General features: G+C 34.6%; 1 protein-coding gene across 1 annotated transcript in view; it reads left to right on the top strand.

Annotated features, from left to right (window-relative positions):
• Positions 1-15,269, top strand: part of LOC132782268 (kinesin light chain 3-like) — a 37,146-nt gene that overhangs the window by 17,558 nt on the left and 4,319 nt on the right. Inside the window, exons 6-11 of the mRNA XM_067461117.1 lie at positions 812-899; positions 4,739-4,840; positions 5,728-5,901; positions 8,066-8,165; positions 8,279-8,322; positions 10,221-10,348. Of these exons, the coding sequence (XP_067317218.1) occupies positions 812-899; positions 4,739-4,840; positions 5,728-5,901; positions 8,066-8,165; positions 8,279-8,322; positions 10,221-10,348 (636 nt within the window). The remainder of the gene's footprint in view (positions 1-811; positions 900-4,738; positions 4,841-5,727; positions 5,902-8,065; positions 8,166-8,278; positions 8,323-10,220; positions 10,349-15,269) is intronic.

Raw genomic sequence — 15,269 nt, 5'->3', positions numbered from 1 at the left:
ACAATAAATATACATAATAATAAATAAAATAATAATAAATAAACATAACAGGTAAAGGGGGAAGTTATTTAGTGCTTATTTAATTTCATAGTGGAGGTTGTTATATTTATTTATTATTTATTATTATTAAAATAATAAATAATAAATTATTATTATTACCGTTAATTGTTTTTAATTGTTTATGTTTATTTATGTATATTTAAATGTAAATAAACAAACATAAACAAATAAACAATAAATAAATTATTATTACCGTTTATTGTTTATTTGTTTATGTTTATTTATGTATATTTAAATGTAAATAAATAAACATAAACAAATAAACAATAAATACACATAATAAATTAAATATTAATAAATAAACGTAATAGGTAAAGAGGGAACTTATTTAGTGCTTATTTAATTTCATAGTGGAGGTTGTTATATTTATTTATTTATTATTATTTATCAATAGTAATTACTATTATTATTATTACCGTTTATTGTTTATTTGTTTATGTTTATTTATTTATGTATATTTAAATGTAAATAAACAAACATAAACAAATAAACAATAAATGATAATAATGACCGGATGCCCTTTGGAGATCCCCTCCAAATCTAGGACTTTCTATCTCTCTATCTGTGTATTTCTTAGGGGTTGGACTGGATGACCTTTGGGGGTACCTTCCAGCCACTGTATAAAAACAAAGATTATCCTTTACAGATTTGCAAAGACATCCCTGGGGGCTCAGCTTCTTGGGTGGTTTATTTTGCAGAACCAAATAAGCACCTAAATACAATTCACACCTTGCAATTTATTCTGCAACAGGGACCAAAACAAGTACAAGGAAGCGACGGAGCTGCTCAACGATGCCCTGGATATCCGGGAGCAGACGCTCGGCGTGGAACACCCTGCGGTGAGTAGTACACATATGCAATAAATATATATGTGTTGCAACTCAGGGTAGCTTTCACCTTGCTTCAGACCCCACCACACCAAAGCTGTAGGTTTTGTAGTTTATTGAGGGGAAAAAAAGGCAAAATCAAAACAAAGTATAAGAAATGCAAAATTTCCATAGGCAGGACAAAGGCTTATATGCAAAGACAAAAGTTCCCAAGATCCAAAGGCAAAAATATGAATCATAATCCTTTAGCAATGGTCAAACAAGAGTCCATAGTAAACAGATGAAAACAAGGCCCAAATCCCAGACTCAAGAAGCCAGAAGCATGCTGCTAAAAGCCAAAGTTAATCCATAGAAGTTTGCATGGGAAGAGCCATGTTGGACTGACAACCCCTGCTTGTTAGCTACAAGGCTAAATACCCTTTTCAGACATGAACGCATTGCGTTGACCTTTGGCACTCTTGGCTTCTCGCTTGCTAGCCAAGTGAGTGCTTCTCCGGAACCTTAATTGCAGACGATCTTGCCTGCTCATTAATTCATTATCTTCAAGGCGATGTAACCCCTTGTTGCAACTCAGAGTAAGCTTCACCTTGCTGACAAACACCACCACACAAGAGCTGTAGTTTTATAGTTTTTTGAGGAGAAAATCCAAGTCAAAATAAAGAATAAGCATTGCAAAATTCCAAAGATGAAGGTTAAAAGCAGAATATAGTTCCAAAGATCTTCAGGTAAAAACAGGAGACACAATCCTATTGGCAAAGTCCAAACCAGAGTCCCAGGTACAAGCAATGAAACAATTGCCCCATCAATCACAATGCAAGAAATCCCAAGCGTACTGCTTTCCAGGCTAAGATTATTCCATGAAGCTTTGAGGCTAGTAAGCTACGTTGAACCGACACTTTCTCAGAGTTTGCAAGAGGCCTAAATACCTTTCTAACATGAAAACATTACGCTCTCAACATCATAAAAGCATTGCGACGACCTTTCATCGAGCTGGCTTCTCGTCTGCTGGCCAGACGAGAACTCTGCCTGACCCGGAGATCAAGGCGAGCTTCTTGGGTCAAGTCACTATCTACACTTTGCATGGGAAGGCACCTGCTCGCTATCTCCTTCGTTAAAATTCCTTTCTGGTGGAAACGGCTGTGTTGACACTGCACTGTCTGTGGGAGCCTCAGAAGCAGGCTCAGAGATTTGAGGCACAGACAAAGAGCCAGGAAGCTGAAACCCAGCAGAAATCTGAATCCCATCATCCTCATCGTCAGAAAATAGCTCAGCCACAACACCCCTTATCTTGGTCGAGCTGGACCGTATCACTGTGGGGAGGAAAATACTTCTCCACCTGGCCGTGTGGGAATTCACTCTCGCTATCAGTCTCACTAACTGTTGCAACCCAGATCAGGAAACAAGACCATAAGATATTAATCCACCACACTTGACACTTGACTTTTTTATTGATGAAAAATGGTTACAAAATAGAGGAAAAGACAAAGTCAAAAAGCCACAGTAAAATTCAGCAGTCAGGAATATCTCTGAACTAGATCAAAATTCCAAAAGTAACACTATAAAAACCTGGAACCTGTTAGCATTTCACTAACCGTACTTGGAAACTAGAAGCCTCTGGGAATGCAGGCCATGGGAAACGGGAAATCTGCCAAGGCATTGCCTCAATCTAAACCAGTGTTTCTCAACCTGGGGGTCGGGACCCCTGAGGGGGTCGCAGAGGGGTGTTGGAGGGGTCGCCAAAGACCATCAGAAAACATAGTATTTTCTGTTGGTCATAGGGGTTCTGTGTGGAAAGTTTGTGTGGTCCAATTCTATCGTTGGTGGGGTTCAGAATGCTATTTCATTGTGGGTGAACTATAAATCCCAACCATTACAACTTCCAAATGGCAAGGTCTATTTTCTCCAAACTTTAGCAGTGTTCCCATATGGGCATATTGAGTATTTGTGCCAAGTTTGATCCAGATCCATCATTGCTTGAGTCCACAGTGTTCTCTGGATGTAGGTGAACTACAACTCCAAAAACTCAAGGTCAATGTCCACCAGACCTTCCCAGTATTTTCTCTTGGTCACGGGAATTCTGTGTGCCAAGTTTGATTCAATTCCATCATTGGTGGAGTTCAGAAGGCTCTTTGATTTAAGGTAAACTATAAATCCCAGCAACTCCAGCATTACCAAATGACAATCACCCCCAACCCCACCAGTATTCAGATTTGGGTGTATTGGGTATTTGTGCCAAATTTGGTCCAGTGACTGGAAATACATCCTGCATATCAGATATTTACATTACGATTCATAACAGTAGCAAAATTACTATTATAAAGTAGCAACGAAAATAATGTTATGGTTGGGGGTCACCACAACATGAGGAACTGTATTAAGGGGTCACGGCATTAGGAAGGTTGAGAACCACTGGTCTAAACGATGCTTGATCTAACGAGACAGCCCGGGGAGAGACACTTAAAACTAAAGAAACTGTTTCGGGACATGCCTCCAGGCTTTGAAGCCTGTGCCTCCCTTTCCTTTAATCTGCTTGACCTTCGCAGACTCTGCGATTCACTCCTGTTTTTCCAAATCTGTCCTTTTCTATCCTCATTAAAAAAAAGAGAGCTATCACCGCTTGATTCTGAAACATTCCCAACAGGATGCGTAGTTTCACTTCCCAAGCCACTGACCTCAGAATCAACAGTTTCCAAACCATCAGGGGGAAAAACATGTTCAGTAGCCTGTTCAGTTGCATCAGGAAATACAATCAGAGAATCAGGTTCAGGTTCACACGCAGGCTGAAGCATGTACAGAAATCTGTAACCCATCATCATCCTCCTCCTCATCATCCTGTAGGAATTCTGGCTCAGAAGGACCAAAGAGCTCAGCTTCAGACTCAGAGTCAAGCTAAGTCACAACAATATGAGTCTAGTCTCTAGAGATGGATGGGATTCCTATCCCCACTTTTACCTGTTTTGGTTGGACCGCATTTGGAAGTCCATATGAAAGGGATTTAACAAGCCGAACACCTCGGAATGGCATCCTTGGAAGTTCTGTTGGCAGTGAAGCAAGTGGAGTGTATATCCATCTATCTGTGGAATAATGTCTCAGGTGGGAGAAAAAATCCTTGTGTGTTTGAAGCTTGCTTTGCAACATTCACACTTGCTTCAAACAGACAAGGATTCTTTCTCCTACCATGGACATGCCTCCAGGCAACAAAGGCCAGGCTACCTCTATGCAGAGACCCTCACTGATTGACTTTGCAGCTTCATGGATACTCAGTGTTATTCAAACTTACTAATTGCAACATTCACACTTAGTTTAAACAGACAAGGGTTCTTTCTCCCACTATGGACATTATTCTACAGGGGTGTGTGTGTATGTATGTGTGTGTGTGTGTGTATATAGACTCTCCAGTTGCATCATTGGCAACAGAACCTCTGAAGATGCTATTAGCCACAGATGCAGGTGAAACACCAGAAGAAAATGCCACCGGAACATGGCCATACAGCCCGAAAAACTCACAGCAAACCAGATGGCCATCTGTCAGGAGAATTTTGATTGTGTCATCCTACCCGGCAGAAGGGGGTTTGACTAGATGATCTTTGGGGGTCTCTTCCAACTCTAGGATTCTATTATTATTATTATTATTATTATTATTATTATTATTATTATGCAGAGGCTGGATGGTCATCTGTTGGGAGGGGACGAATGGTGCTGTCCTGCTTTTCAGAAGGGGGTTGGACTAGCTGACCTTTGAGGGTCTCTTTCCAACCTTTGAGCCTTTGATCTTGCGCATGCATGTGTTTGCAAGGCTATCTAGCACTCAGGATCAGACCCATGAGTAAGGAAAGACGTATTTCTTGCAGGTGGCTGCCACCTTGAACAACTTGGCCGTCCTCTATGGCAAAAGGGGAAAGTATAAGGAAGCCGAGCCGCTGTGCAAAAGGGCCCTGGAGATCCGGGAAAAGGTAAAGCCATTTTGCAAAATAGCTTCCAGATTGCATTCGAGAACGATTTTTTCTCCCCCTTGCATCCATTTTTCTAATTGCAATGTTGTTATTGTTATTATTACTGTTGCAGATTGTGTTCGAGAACGATTTTTCCCCCTTGCATCCATTTTTCTAATTGCAATGTTGTTATTGTTATTATTACTGTTATTGTTATGTTTATTATTAGTATTATCGGTATCATTTATTGTTTATTTGTTTATGTTTGTTTACTTATATTTAAATAAACATAAATAAACAAATAAACAACAAACGAACATAAGTATAGTGATTTTGCAAAATAGCTTGCAGATTGCGTTCGAGAACGATTTTTCTCCCCCTTGCATCCGTTTTTCTGATTGCAATGTTGTTAATGATGTTATTGTTGTTATTGTTTGTTTGTTTATGTTTATTTGTTTGTTTATGTTTAAACAAACACAAATAAACATAAATCAACAACTACTGAACATAGGTAAAGTGATTTTGCAAAATATCTTGCAGATTGCGTTCGAGAACGATTTTTCTCCCCCTGGCATCCATTTTTCTAAATGCAATGTTGTTATTGTTATTATTACTGTTATTGTTATGTTTATATATTATTATTACCATTTATTGTTAATTTGTTAGTGTTTATTTGTTTATTTACAGTGCCAAACTGCATTCATTCTATAACAGGCCTGGGCCAACTTGGGCCCTCCCCTCCAGGTGTTTTGGACTACAACTCCCACAATTCCTAACAGCCTACTGGCTGTTAGGAATTGTGGGAGTTGTAGTCCAAAACACCTGGAGGGGAGGGCCCAAGTTGGCCCACGCGTGTTGTATAGCGTAGGCGTACCCCTTAATAACCCTTCTGTGTTGTTTGACGACAGGTCTTGGGCACGGACCACCCCGACGTGGCCAAGCAGCTCAACAACTTGGCTCTCTTGTGCCAGAACCAGGGCAAGTTCGACGAAGTGGAGCAGTACTACCAGCGCGCACTGCGCATCTACCAGATCCGACTCGGCCCCGACGACCCCAATGTCGCCAAGACCAAGAACAACCTGGTAAACTACAACTCCCAGGGTCTCCTGGCGTTGATTGGCCAGGAACCTGTTGCGTAGATGGCCATCTGTCGGGAGGGCTTTGATTGGGTCTGAATAGGGTTGGTCCAGATGATCTTCGAGGTATTATTATGTGTATTATTATTATTAATATTATTATTATTAATAATAATAATTAAGACAATAATAATATTAATTAAGACAATTAATTATTATTATTATTATTATTAAGTCAATAAAATAATTAAGACAATAATAATAATGATAATAATAATAATGTCATAGGCAGGGCTTAAGACACATTATTATTATTATTGTTGTTGTTATTAATGTGTCTTAATAATGTGTATTATTAATAATATGATTAATAATACACATTATTATTATTAATAATAATAATAATAATAATAACCATAATGATAATAATAATAATGGGTATTATTAATAATAATATTAATTAAGACATCATAATAATATTATTAATGTGTCTTAATAATGTGTATAATTATTAATATTATTAATAATAATGATGTGTTATATTATTAATAATGTTAATAATAATACTACTACACATTATTAATAACGGGTATTATTAATAATAATATTAATTAAGACATAATAATAATGTCATAGGCAAGGCTTAAGACACATTATTATTATTATTAATGTGTCTTAATAATGTGTATTATTAATAATATTATTAATAACACACATTATTATTAATAATAACCATTATTACTAATAATGGGTATTATTAATAATAATATTAATTAAGTCATAATAATAATGTCATAGGCAGGGCTTAAGACATATTATTATTATTATTATTAATGTGTCTTAATAATGTGTATTATTAATAATAATATTAATTAAGACAATAATAAGGTCATAGGCAGGGCTTAAGACACATTATTATTATTATTATTAATGTGTCATAATAATGTGTATTATTAATAATAATATTAATTAAGACAATAATGTCATAGGCAGGGCTTAAGACACATTATTATTATTATTATTATTATTATTATTAATAATGTGTCATAATAATGTGTATTATTAATAATAATATTAATTAAGACAATAATGTCATAGGCAGGGCTTAAGACACATTATTATTATTATTATTATTAATAATGTGTCATAATAATGTGTATTATTAATAATAATATTAATTAAGACAATAATGTCATAGGCAGGGCTTAAGACACATTATTATTATTATTATTATTATTATTATTATTAATAATAATGTGTCATAATAATGTGTATTATTAATAATAATATTAATTAAGACAATAATGTCATAGGCAGGGCTTAAGACACATTATTATTATTATTATTATTATTATTAATAATGTGTCATAATAATGTGTATTATTAATAATAATATTAATTAAGACAATAATGTCATAGGCAGGGCTTAAGACACATTATTATTATTATTATTATTATTAATGTGTCTTAATAATTTGCATTATTAATAATATTATTAATAATAATAATATTAATTAAGACATCATAATAATAATGTCAGAGGCAGGGTTTAAGACACATTATTATTATTATTAATGTGTCTTAATAATGTGTATTATTAATATTATTATTTTTAATAATGTGTATTATATTATTATTAATAATATTAATGTGTATTATTAGTAATAATATTAATTAAGACATAATAATAATAATGTCATAGGCAGGTCTTAAGACACATTATTATTATTATTAATGTGTATTATTAATATTATTATTATTAATAATAACTACAATAACTACAAATCCCAGGACTCCATAGCAATGTAAGGTAAGAGGGGCGGGCAAGACATTATTATTATTATTAATTATTATTAATGTGTCTTAATAATGTGTCTTAATAATAATAATAATAATACACATTATTTGTATTATTATTATTATTATTATTAATAATAATAATAATAATGTCTTATCCGCCCCTCTTACCTTACATTGCTATGGAGTCCTGGGATTTGTAGTTTGGTGGGGCTCCAGGGCTCTTTGGCAGGGAAGACCTTGGGGAACTACAACTTCCAGGAACCGATAGCCTGGAGCCGTGGCAGCCCAAGAGATGTCAGATGGCATTCATCCTACCTGGACACACCTTCGCCATGCTAACGTTGCCTTTTCCTTCCCACCTGGGCGCCAGGCGTCTTCCTACCTGAAGCAAGGCAAGTACCAGCAGGCCGAGGAGCTCTACAAGGAGATCCTGTCTTCGCAGGACGCGGAACTCACCTCCGCCCGGAACGGTAAACGAGAGCGCCCGCTCGCCCCGAAAGAGCCCCAGGGCAAGGAGGGGCGGGCTCCCCTTCGGGCATCGGGGGCCTTGGCCTCATTCGTCCTTTCTCCTGATTTCTTCCAGACGAGAACAGGTGGGGCACCGGAGGGAGCTTGCACCTGAGCCAGGTACGGTCCGGGACCATTTGTGGGACACCAAGCACTGATGAGGCCAGGCATTTCCTTTGCGGCACACTTCTTATTTATGTTTATTTGTTTATTTATGTGTATTTAAATGTAAATAAACAAATAAACATAAATAAATATAAATAATAATAATAAATAAATAATTCCACTAAATAGTTAATTCCACTGTGGAATTAACACAGCACTGCCATATTGTTATTATTGCTATTACTGTGATGTTTATTTATTTATTATGTTTGTTTATGTTTATTTATTTATGTTTAAACAAACATAAATAAACAAATAAACCTAAACAAATAAACAACAAATGGACATAATAATAATAATAATAATAATAATAATAATAATAATAATAAATATAACAACCTCCACTATGAAATTAACACAGTTCGGCACCAGTTAAGCTGCCATGGCTCAATGCAATCTGATCCTGGGAGATGTAGTTTTGCAAGGACTGGTGACAGACACTGCGAACTACAACTCCCAGTATTCCGTAGCATTGAGCTGCGGCAGTCCCAAGTGGTGCCAAACTGCATTCATTCTATAGCAGGCCTGGGCCAACTTCGGCTCTCCCTTCCAGGTGTTTTGGACTACAACTCCCACAATTCCTCTTTCTCTCCTTTCTTTCTTTCTCCTCTTCGTTCTCGTTTCCACTTCTGCCTACCTCCTCCCCTCTCTCTATATACATACATATACATACACACACCCATATATTTAAAATTAAAATAATAAAGAAATGCAGGCACAAAAGGATCCAATATACGTCCGCTACCCTGAGGATGGGGAGCCAATGGTGGAGTGGAGTGAATCTCTTTTTGCCCCATTTTTTGCAAAGCGGTGGGTCAGATTTATCTTTTGCAAAGCAATCAGAGTTTTACATTATTATTATTATTATTGACACCAAAGCACAGTATGTCACAGCAAACGAGATCTATATGCTGGATTTCGTATCACAAAATCACAAGTCGAACACTTTCCAAGCATTATTATTATTATTATTATTATTATTATTATGTTTATTTATCAGAGTTTTACTTTTTGCAAAGCAATTGGACAGTTACACCATTATTATTATTATTATTATTATTATTATTATTATTATTACTATTATTGTATTTATTTATTGGAAAGTTCTACCTTTTGCAAGGCAATCAGACTGTTTTAAATTTATTATTATTATTATTAAAATGTTTATTTATCAGAGTTTTACCTTTAGCAAAGCAATTGGACAGTTCTTCCTTTTGCAAGGCAATCAGACAGTTTTACCATTATTATTATTATTATTATTATTATTATTATTATTATTAGAATGTTTATTTATGAGAGTGTTACCTTTTGCAAAGCATTTGGACAGTTTTACCATTATTATTATTATTATTATTATTTATTTATTTATTGGACAGTTCTTCCTTTTGCAAGGCAATCAGACAGTTTTACCATTATTATTATTATTATTATTATTATTATTATTATTATTGTGTTTATTTATGCGACAGTTTTGCCTTTTGCAAAGCAAATCGTATAATTTTACATTATTATTATTATCATTATTTATTGTACCGTTTTACCTTTTGGGCAGTTTTACCTTTTGCAAAGCAATGGGACAGTTTTACCGGTTTTTCCTTTTGCAAAGCATTCCGAAAGTTTTGCCTTTTGCAAAGCAATAGGACAGTTTCACTGTTAAAAGTAAGGATTTTGTGCTTAATCCAAGGAGGAAAATGAGAGGAGGTGGCAAGTAGACCTTGGAACCCTAGAGTTGGAAGGAGCAACTAAGGGCCAAGCAGGAAGGCACAATCAAATCTCTCCTGACAGATGGCCATCCAAAAGCCTGTATCCTTCCATGTCTTGCAAATCCCGAAACCTTTCTCCTTCTTTCCCAGGACTCCTTGGGGAGCTTCCGGCGCAGCAGCTCCTTCTCACGCTTCCGGGAATCCCTCCGGCGGGGCAGCGAGAAGCTGGTCTCCAAGCTGAGAGGGGACGGAGTCCGGAGGGTGCCCCCCGCCACCGGGTAAGCAGGCACTTCTTCCAAAATTATATAGACCCCTCAGTCTCATGCGCCATCAAATCTAATGCATTCCTCTGTTTGCAAAACCCTGACGAATGCAATGCACAGCTGTCAAAGGGGCACGCTTTGCAATTTGGCCATTGCGGTTGCCGCCTGCTTAGGATTCCTTCTTTGAAAACATAAGTGTTTGGGCACCAATAGAAAAGGAAACCTTGGGGTGCATCAATGCTGCAGAATGAATGCACTTGAATTGCCATGGTTCAATGCTGTAGATTCATGGAGGATGACAAGATCTTGAGCCTTTTCTGTGGATGCCTCACTAAACTACAAATCCCAGCATTGCATAGCATGGAGCCATGGCCATTAAATAATAATAATAATAATAATTATTATTATTATTATTAATGTTATCAGGCAAAATCTTGAGCTTTTTCTGCCAGTGTGGATGCCTCACTAAACTACAAATCCCTCCATTGAATTGCATGGAGCCTTGGCCATTAAATAATAATAATAATAATAATAATAATAATAATAATAATAATAATTATTATTATTATTATCAGGCAAGATCTTCAGCCTTTTCTGCCAGTGTGGATGCCTCACTAAACTACAAATCCCAGCATTGCATAGCATGGAGCCATGGCCATTAAATAATAATAATTATTATTATTATTATTATTATCATTATTATTATTATTATTATTATTATTATTAATGTTATCAGGCAAGATCTTGAGCTTTTTCTGCCAGTGTGGATGCCTCACTAAACTACAAATCCCTCCATTGAATTGCATGGAGCCTTGGCCATTAAATAATAATAATAATAATAATTATTATTATTATTATTATCAGGCAAGATCTTCAGCCTTTTCTGCCAGTGTGGATGCCTCACTAAACTACAAATCCCAGCATTGCATAGCATGGAGCCATGGCCATTCAATAATAATAATAATAATAATAATAATAATTATTATTATTATTATTATTATTATTATCAGGTAAGATCTTCAGCCTTTTCTGCCAGTGTGGATGCCTCACTAAACTACAAATCCCTCCATTGCATGGAGCCATGGCCATTCAATAATAATAATAATAATAATAATAATAATTATTATTATTATTATTATCAGGTAAGATCTTCAGCCTTTTCTGCCAGTGTGGATGCCTCACTAAACTACAAATCCCACCATTGCATAGCATGGAGCCTTGGCCATTAAATAATAATAATAATAATAATAATTATAATAATTATAATTATTATTAGGCAAGGTCTTGAGCCTTCACTGCCAAAGGGTGTTGAGGCACTAACAAACTACAAATCTCAGGATTGCATAGCAGGAAGCCATGCATGGACATTAAATAATAATAATAATAATAATAATAATAGTTTTGCAAGGTCTTGCACCTTTGCTACCAACAGATGCAAATGGCACACCAAACTACAAATTCCAGGATTGCATAGAAGGGAGCCATGCATGGATATTTAATAATAATAATAATAATAATAATAATAATAATAATAGTTTTGCAAGGTCTTGCACCTTTACTACCAACAGATGCAGATGGCACACCAAACTACAAATTCCAGGATTGCATAGCATGGACCCATGCATGGCCAATAATAATAATAATAATAATAATAATAATTATTATTATTATTATTATTATTATGACAAGGTCTTGAGCCTTCGCTGCAAAAGGATGTTGAGGCACCAACAAACTACAAATCTCAGGATTGCATAGCAGGAAGCCATGCATGGACATTAAATAATAATAATAATAATAATAATAATAATAATAATAATAGTTTTGCAAGGTCTTGCACCTTTGCTACCAACAGATGCAAATGGCACACCAAACTACAAATTCCAGGATTGCATAGAAGGGAGCCATGCATGGATATTTAATAATAATAATAATAATAATAATAATAATAATAATAATAGTTTTGCAAGGTCTTGCACCTTTACTACCAACAGATGCAGATGGCACACCAAACTACAAATTCCAGGATTGCATAGCATGGACCCATGCATGGCCAATAATAATAATAATAATAATAATAATAATAATTATTATTATTATTATTATTATGACAAGGTCTTGAGCCTTCGCTGCAAAAGGATGTTGAGGCACCAACAAACTACAAATCTCAGGATTGCATAGCAGGAAGCCATGCATGGACATTAAATAATAATAATAATAATAATAATAATAATAATAATAATAATAGTTTTGCAAGGTCTTGCACCTTTGCTACCAACAGATGCAAATGGCACACCAAACTACAAATTCCAGGATTGCATAGAAGGGAGCCATGCATGGATATTTAATAATAATAATAATAATAATAATAATAATAATAGTTTTGCAAGGTCTTGCACCTTTACTACCAACAGATGCAGATGGCACACCAAACTACAAATTCCAGGATTGCATAGCATGGACCCATGCATGGCCAATAATAATAATAATAATAATAATAATAATTATTATTATTATTATTATTATTATTATTATGACAAGGTCTTGAGCCTTCGCTGCAAAAGGATGTTGAGGCACCAACAAACTACAAATCTCAGGATTGCATAGCAGGAAGCCATGCATGGACATTAAATAATAATAATAATAATAATAATAATAATAATAATAATAGTTTTGCAAGGTCTTGCACCTTTGCTACCAACAGATGCAAATGGCACACCAAACTACAAATTCCAGGATTGCATAGAAGGGAGCCATGCATGGATATTTAATAATAATAATAATAATAATAATAATAATAATAATAATAGTTTTGCAAGGTCTTGCACCTTTACTACCAACAGATGCAGATGGCACACCAAACTACAAATTCCAGGATTGCATAGCATGGACCCATGCATGGCCAATAATAATAATAATAATAATAATAATAATAATTATTATTATTATTATTATTATGACAAGGTCTTGAGCCTTCGCTGCAAAAGGATGTTGAGGCACCAACAAACTACAAATCTCAGGATTGCATAGCAGGAAGCCATGCATGGACATTAAATAATAATAATAATAATAATAATAATAATAATAGTTTTGCAAGGTCTTGCACCTTTGCTACCAACAGATGCAAATGGCACACCAAACTACAAATTCCAGGATTGCATAGAAGGGAGCCATGCATGGATATTTAATAATAATAATAATAATAATAATAATAATAGTTTTGCAAGGTCTTGCACCTTTACTACCAACAGATGCAGATGGCACACCAAACTACAAATTCCAGGATTGCATAGCATGGACCCATGCATGGCCAATAATAATAATAATAATAATAATAATAATTATTATTATTATTATTATTATTATTATGACAAGGTCTTGAGCCTTCGCTGCAAAAGGATGTTGAGGCACCAACAAACTACAAATCTCAGGATTGCATAGCAGGAAGCCATGCATGGACATTAAATAATAATAATAATAATAATAATAATAATAGTTTTGCAAGGTCTTGCACCTTTGCTACCAACAGATGCAAATGGCACACCAAACTACAAATTCCAGGATTGCATAGAAGGGAGCCATGCATGGATATTTAATAATAATAATAATAATAATAATAATAATAATAATAATAATAGTTTTGCAAGGTCTTGCACCTTTACTACCAACAGATGCAGATGGCACACCAAACTACAAATTCCAGGATTGCATAGCATGGACCCATGCATGGCCAATAATAATAATAATAATAATAATTATTATTATTATTATTATTATTATTATTATGACAAGGTCTTGAGCCTTCGCTGCAAAAGGATGTTGAGGCACCAACAAACTACAAATCTCAGGATTGCATAGCAGGAAGCCATGCATGGACATTAAATAATAATAATAATAATAATAATAATAATAATAATAATAATAATAATAGTTTTGCAAGGTCTTGCACCTTTGCTACCAACAGATGCAAATGGCACACCAAACTACAAATTCCAGGATTGCATAGAAGGGAGCCATGCATGGATATTTAATAATAATAATAATAATAATAATAATAATAGTTTTGCAAGGTCTTGCACCTTTACTACCAACAGATGCAGATGGCACACCAAACTACAAATTCCAGGATTGCATAGCATGGACCCATGCATGGCCAATAATAATAATAATAATAATAATAATAATAATTATTATTATTATTATTATTATTATGACAAGGTCTTGAGCCTTCGCTGCAAAAGGATGTTGAGGCACCAACAAACTACAAATCTCAGGATTGCATAGCAGGAAGCCATGCATGGACATTAAATAATAATAATAATAATAATAATAATAATTATTATTATTATTATTATTATTATTAGACAAAGTCTTGAGCCTTTGCTGCCAAAGGGTGTTGAGGCACCAACAAACTACAAATTCCAGGATTGCATAGCATGGACCCATGCATGTCAATTAAATAATAATAATAATAATAATAATAATAATAATAGTTTTTCAAGGCCTTGAACCTTTGCTGCCAAATGATGCAGATTGCTCACAAAACTACAAATCTCATGATTGCATAGCTAAATTATTATTATTATTATTATTATTATTATTATTATAACAGTTATTATTTATAGTTTTGCTGCCAAAGGATGCAGATGCATCATCAAGCTACAAATCCCAGGATTGCATTGCATGGACCCATGCATGGTCAATAATAATAATAATAATAATAATAGTTTTGTGAGGTCTTAAGCCTTCACTGCCAAAGGATGTGGATGCACCACTAAGCTACAAATCCCATGATTGCATAGCATGGCCAATAATAATAATAATAATAATAATAATAATAATAATAATAGTTATTATTTCTCGTTTGCTGTGACATCCTGAAGTTTTGTGTCAGTAAAATAATAATAATAATAATAATTATAATAGAGCCTGGCAAAGA

The sequence above is a fragment of the Anolis sagrei genome, chromosome X (assembly GCF_037176765.1).
Source record: "Anolis sagrei isolate rAnoSag1 chromosome X, rAnoSag1.mat, whole genome shotgun sequence".
NCBI classification, from domain to species: Eukaryota; Metazoa; Chordata; class Lepidosauria; order Squamata; family Dactyloidae; genus Anolis; species Anolis sagrei.
The sequence above is the reverse complement of the archived record's forward strand: the minus strand, read 5'-3'. Positions and strand labels throughout refer to the sequence as shown.